This window comes from Siniperca chuatsi, linkage group LG1 (assembly GCF_020085105.1).
Source record: "Siniperca chuatsi isolate FFG_IHB_CAS linkage group LG1, ASM2008510v1, whole genome shotgun sequence".
NCBI classification, from domain to species: Eukaryota; Metazoa; Chordata; class Actinopteri; order Centrarchiformes; family Sinipercidae; genus Siniperca; species Siniperca chuatsi.
The window spans coordinates 13,521,321-13,527,500 of NC_058042.1; the positions used below are offsets into that span (position 1 = coordinate 13,521,321).

A 6,180-nucleotide genomic window follows, 5' to 3' on the forward strand; every position below is an offset into this window, starting at 1 on the left:
GTACTGTAAATAAATAAATGTATTAAGGATTCAGCATTTGTCCACCAGAATGTTATTCCTGGGAGTTTTGAAAGTCTTTGAAACACCATACAGACCACATTGGGAAATTCTACAGAAAATGTAAATGCACAGTTAACAACTGAATGAACCATTTTAGATACTTTATTTTGGGTCCACTATTTTTGTCCATTTTTATTTATCTTAATGTTTATCTGTTTTAAGTTTTGCTGTATTTTATTTGTTCTGATGTATTTCCTCGCCTTGTGTAACACATTAGAAATGACCCATGTGTTTGAAGGGTGCTTAAATAAACTTCTCTTGCCTTGTCATGCCTGTCTACCCGCCCTGTGTACAGTTACCATGGACAGTATGTCTCTTTGACTACCGAGCACAGTGTCATACAGCAGCAGGCCACCAGAGGGCCGGCGAGACTCCGCATGTCTTCCCTCGGTTTCACTTCACCTCAAAAACTTTGCTGGTAGTTTTGAAGTAGGCGGAGACCCTCCTCTCCACTTGACCCAATAAGCGGAATTTGTCAGTGATGGAAAGGGGGTGGCAGAAGTGCGGAGTGTCCAGTGATAAACTGGGTGTCAATTAGCGGAGAACTTTCACCGGCGAGCAGCAGCACACAGCGCAAGGTGACTGAACAAGCGGCCTCAGGCAGTTGTTTGAAAAATATGTTTTAAAAAAAATCAAATTACATGAGTTTTCCTCATGTTTGTTGACAGTAATTGAACTTATTTGATAAGCTTGGTGGTGGTTCATGGCGTGGTGTCGACTTCCGTGCTCCGTAATTAATTAGTTTAGCAAAATGTTACTTCTTTTGCCCTTCCATCAGAGTTGTGCCTTTTGCCTGTTCAGAAGATAAAAGATGGAGTGGCGCCAGCAGACCAGTGTCAGCTGTGCAGACGCATTCAGCGAGGCTCAACGCTGGATTGAGGTACATGGTTCACTTTCATCTTTTTTTTTCTTTTGTCTTTATTTGCATCAGACACGTTTTCCTGTGCAAGCTACATTTTACCCCTTTTGGAGACAGCAAATGGTCCATGTTAGTCAGTGGCAGACATTTCAGCCATGAAACATCACTTGTCCGTTGTTTTCATCATTGGGACTTTCACTCACTAAAAACAGCTGATGCTAATACTAATATTTTAAAAGACTCAACACTCATTAACCTAAAGTGAGCCACATTTACAGACTTATCTTGAGTTCAAATGCAAAATACACCTTGATAACACTCACACACAGAACCTTATGTGAGAATCATCTGTGGTTGATAAAAATGATTTGACTGCAGGACTCAGAGCTTCAGAGGGAAATGCACATGGAAGGAAGGCAGATAATTAGGTAATGTTTAAGAGAAAACAGAAATAGAAAATATGCAGCAGCATGCCTTACCCTATGAGGTTTCTTTTTTTGTCTGTCTACTGAGATGTGATGTACTGGATGGGTTAGATTTGCTCATGTGCCTTGTTTTGATGCTCTTTGCACATGTACTGTGGTTAATGAGATAGGCAGGTGTAGGCAGGTTTAGCCATGCACAAATTGTGGAAGATGTGGTTTTACAGCAGTGCATTGTCTAGGTTGCTGTAGGCTGCTACTGTCCAAACATTGTAGAAGTTGTAATCCTTAAATCATAACTTGTGGGCACTGAATGTTGACCAACTCTAAATGGGACCATTAACATGTCAATTGTGTCTGAGTGGATCATTATGAGAATTCTGTCCAGAGCTCTCTTGGCAGTGAGCCCATGCCAATTTTACCCATCTATTTGCCTGTGCTGACGGATGAAAGGATGGATGAACAGTGATGAAGGGTGTGTGTGTTAGACAAGAGGGAAGCAAGGCATGCTGCTTTTAAAATAGTGGTAAACGGTGTCATAAATGCTTCCTCGTGCCAAACAACATTGGGAATGTGTTAGCACTAATATTCCGTGTTACAGATTGCAGAATAATACACTTCCATATATTAAAGTGTCCAAAAATGGCTGCTGTTTATCATTAACACAGTACCAGCAGCAATTACACGTAAATGTTTGTTTGCTCAATGCCTACTGGACTGGAGAAGAATAAGAATGGATCGGCCTCTTCTACATTATGTAAACAGGCTGTTTAGTTTCTGGTGAAACAGGAGCCGCACAGGTGTTCCTCTGTTTTAGAAATGTGCCTGTCATCTCCTTAAGAGGAAATGATCTCCTTTTTAAATGTAGAGCAATTATCCTTTAATTTAACTAGGGCTGGAACTAGTGATTGTTTTCATTATTGATTAATCTACCAATAATTTTCTCAATTAATCGTTTTGTCTTATTCTAATCGTATTTGAGACAGACAGTATCTTGACCACATGATTGTGTTTTATTCTGTTAACCTGACACTGCATTGTTGGTCTGATTCCACTGAGAAGCCTCCACTCCATGCCCGGTGCTCAGTTCTACCAAAAATGAATTGTGATTGTGGATTCTTGGGGGGACTAATTAGTGAGAAGAATAGCCTTTTGGGGCCCCTCTGTTAGTTATGGAGCCAAACCTTAATAGCCCCATTTTTATGTCCTCATTACAAAGCCTCCCTGACTTGTGCTTGCTTCTGCCATGTAAAATCATTTAGGTTATGTTGTATTCTTTGATTTGACCAAAAACATATTTTGAATTTTATGTGGGAGTGCTTGTCCACATATATTTTTTTTATGGCCCATTGTTTTGCTTGGTAGATATTGTGATTGTGATATTGTGATTATTTGTATAGAGAGATAATTTAAGCTTTTGTGCAGTAGTTGGAGGATTTTTCAGCTGTTTAGGCTAAATCTTTTGGACTTTGGACACATTGGGGAAAAAATCTGATAGTGATGAGAAATATGTAGCATAAACATTTTGAAATTGATCCCTTTAAAAAAAAAAAAATTGTGATATCTTGTGGTATCTTTTTCATAGCATTTCTGTACAGACATTTCTTATTGGCTGACATTTGCGGGTATACCTATATGCATAGATATTAGCGAATAATAAAAACTAATATCGGACAATACATCAGGCTCTAGTATAAAATCCTATTGATGTGAATGGAGTTTCTCAGTTGGCTGTTTGAATTTACAGACTATCCACTCAAATACGTCATCACAGTATTTGAGCATCCTACTTCTCAACGTGTGTAGCCCACACCAGTTAAAATAACTGTAATTGCAGCTTGCAAGCATGCAAGTTTCACGAAATTAACAATCTGAAAAGGTAAAATGTAGTGTAAGTTTTACAGTGTGGAAAAGTGTTCATCTCTTTTTAGGTTCAACTGTTGGAGACTGTGTTGGACGTCCAGAGGTGTATTTGAAAGTAACACACTTGTTAATTGTGGCAAAAAAAATAAATGCAATGGTCAGTGGATAAATTCTAAAGTTTTTTTTATTTTTTTAGGAAGTGACTGGAAAATCGTTTGGTTGCAACGACTTCCGTGCTGCCTTAGAGAATGGAGTTCTGCTTTGCGAGTGAGTAATGATGTTCAAACTTGGATATTGTGACTTTTACAAAGTCATGCATACTCTGCTTTCAGAGAACTAAATTCAAGCTAGGTTCCTCAGTATCTCTAAACATGCCTATAAGTTGAGGTAAACAAAAAATAAAGGTATATCCTAATAATTAAATTACATGTAATACAGATCATAAGACAAGACATTTTCTGTACCATCTTCTGTGGAGTGTAAGAAGTAGCCATTTTCTTCCAAAGTGTGCTCTAAATAACAGCTGACTTATATAACATCAGCTAAAGAATAATGAGGCCAACAAATGAGAAGCATTGGACAACAAGTCTAGGCTTGTAGGTTAGCCCAGAAGGCTAGTTATGGAAGTTAGCTTGGTTCTTTGTCTAAGATGCAGTCATGCATGCAAATATGTGTAGCATAAAGCTGGAATATTTGTAAACTGTTTGCTGATTTTGTTTTCACTAATAGCTTGATCAACCAGTTGAAACCTGGCATCATTAAGAGAGTAAACAGGCTTTCTACTCCCATCGCTGGCCTGGTGAGTGTTACATATTACAGTTCTTACCGTGTGTGTGTGTGTGTGTAACAGGTAGCCTGGCTGTGTGGCGCAGGTTACCATTGAGTGTCGAGTTAAATGCTTTATTTGAATCAGCCAGTTGCATTACAAGTACATAAGAAGGCACCTGCTAGCTAGGAAGTTTTGACACATTGTGTGGTTTCCTGTTCCTGAGAGACAGTTTTGGCACAATGTGAATGATCTTGAAACTGCTTTTCAGTGTGACAACCCAACTGCTGAATGTGTAAAGTTTTTATTTTTTTATATTGGGCAGAAATGCAAATGCAGATTTTAATTTTGGCTTCAGGCTGTTGCTGTGGAAACTGAAATATCAGTTCTTGTCTAGTGCAGATGAGAGTTGGCAATCAAATACCAGTTCACACAATATTCAAATCCTCAGTAGATATTTACTGCTTACAAACAAGAGCCATTATCAGCATTACACAGATGACTGAAGAGAGGCAGTCTCTTGTCAGTTCTTATAGTACTTTGAGATAACCCACATTAACTGCAGTCAACAACAGGATGCACATGATTTCACTCAAGGTGTTATTTGATCTTTCCTTACTCGGTCATGACATTTTCTTGGCTAAAGAGACATTGTTCTTTCTTTTTCTACCCTTCAAGTAGCCATTTAAATAAGTGCAGAATGAATATCCTGTTTGTGGAATGTTTTTTAAACATTTAACTTCCTTTTTTTATTTTCTGTAGATTTTATGTTATCTTTGCATGGTAATTGGAACTCAGATGATATGTACTAAAAAATGTACACAACCGGACAAAAAGTATTGATCATTATGGATATTCTTATTTTAAAACTAAACAGTGCATACATTCTGTGTATCAGTTCAGACTCGCATCCTGCAGTTTGTCTGTTTGCCGCTAGAGAATGCCAAAGCATTATCTGACTAACCCTCCCTATCTTGGTGAGGGAGCCTACATTTATGGTGTACCTAAAATTACTCCTTAATCATTTTCAAAAAAAAAATAAATACTCGTTGTGACTTTCAGAAGTGGCTGCACACTTATGATGACAATGACAAAAAACAATAACTAAGTAGAAATTGACATTATCACGCTAAAGATTTTGACTACTGCTATCTAGGTGGTGGTGTTGTTTGGGGTCCAATGCAGCGGAGTCTCAAATGGGACACCTTAGATAGCTGCTAACAGAGCTAGAGGGAGCAGACTGGGTTTGTTTTCCTTCTAGGAAACTGTCTTTAACTGAGCATGATGTTACAGGCCGCACCTAGCAGAGCAAGTTTAATGTTTCCAGGTGACAGCCAAGTTCAATCAATTCCCACAATAATGTTTATTGGCTACAGCTGATTAAAATCTGCTGCCGACATTTAATTTCAGCCAAGCGTCGCCACCTAAAAATGAGAAGATTTGCTACCTTTTTTGGTTGTATTAAATGCAGTAAAAACAAGCATCATGTCAAACAGTTATTTGAACAAATGTCAATGAAAATAAATGTTTAATGAAAATATAAAACTCAAGGCTTGTAAGCTTAACATTACATTTAAATTCAGTTGTGGCTTTGACCTTCCGTTACCCAATGTCAGATTATCTAAGTAATTTAATCATTAACATTGGAGACTAATAGATAAATCAGTAATTATTAAAAGCAGTGGTCCCAGCCCTAGTGGTAATGTTTTTGAGAACAGGAGTTGTTTTAAACTCTTGTTGGGGCTTTTTAGAGGAAGGTTGGAGCAAGCTCTCCTGATAGTTGATCCCAAACAGCATCAGCAACCTCTTCTTCTGATTCTATACCAGTTTTTCTACATGCTCTTATATTTTTTTTTTTAAATGTCTCATTTTGCTGTCTCTGTAATTTAAATCTCCAGGATAATGTGAATGTATTCCTGAAAGCCTGTGGCAAACTGGGACTCAATGTGTCACAACTGTTTCATCCAGGAGACCTGCAGGACCTGTCCACTCGTGCAACACTCAGGTACAGTTGACGTAGTGTCATGTCAAGTTAAGTGTATGTATAAAACTGTCCAAAGCTATAGGTGATCATGCCAGCACGGAGAAACATGCCTTTTACATGTGAAGTTCAATTCAATTGACTAATATGACAGTGTCAGCTTGTTTCTGATGCAATGTGTTTGTTGTATGTGTTTTTAGGAGGCTTAAAGCCTTTAGACCAGTGGTTT

The 6,180-nt window shown here is 38.1% G+C and overlaps 1 protein-coding gene across 11 annotated transcripts in view; it reads left to right on the top strand.

Annotated features, from left to right (window-relative positions):
• The first annotated feature begins 479 nt into the window (after window positions 1-479).
• lmo7b (LIM domain 7b) overlaps window positions 480-6,180 on the top strand; it is a 31,366-nt gene continuing 25,665 nt past the window's right edge. For all 11 annotated transcript variants that reach the window (XM_044193745.1, XM_044193794.1, XM_044193762.1 and 8 more), the window contains exons 1-5: window positions 480-638; window positions 839-940; window positions 3,401-3,471; window positions 3,934-4,003; window positions 5,869-5,975. In XM_044193745.1, the coding sequence (XP_044049680.1) occupies window positions 872-940; window positions 3,401-3,471; window positions 3,934-4,003; window positions 5,869-5,975 (317 nt within the window). In that variant the 5' untranslated portion in view covers window positions 480-638; window positions 839-871. The remainder of the gene's footprint in view (window positions 639-838; window positions 941-3,400; window positions 3,472-3,933; window positions 4,004-5,868; window positions 5,976-6,180) is intronic.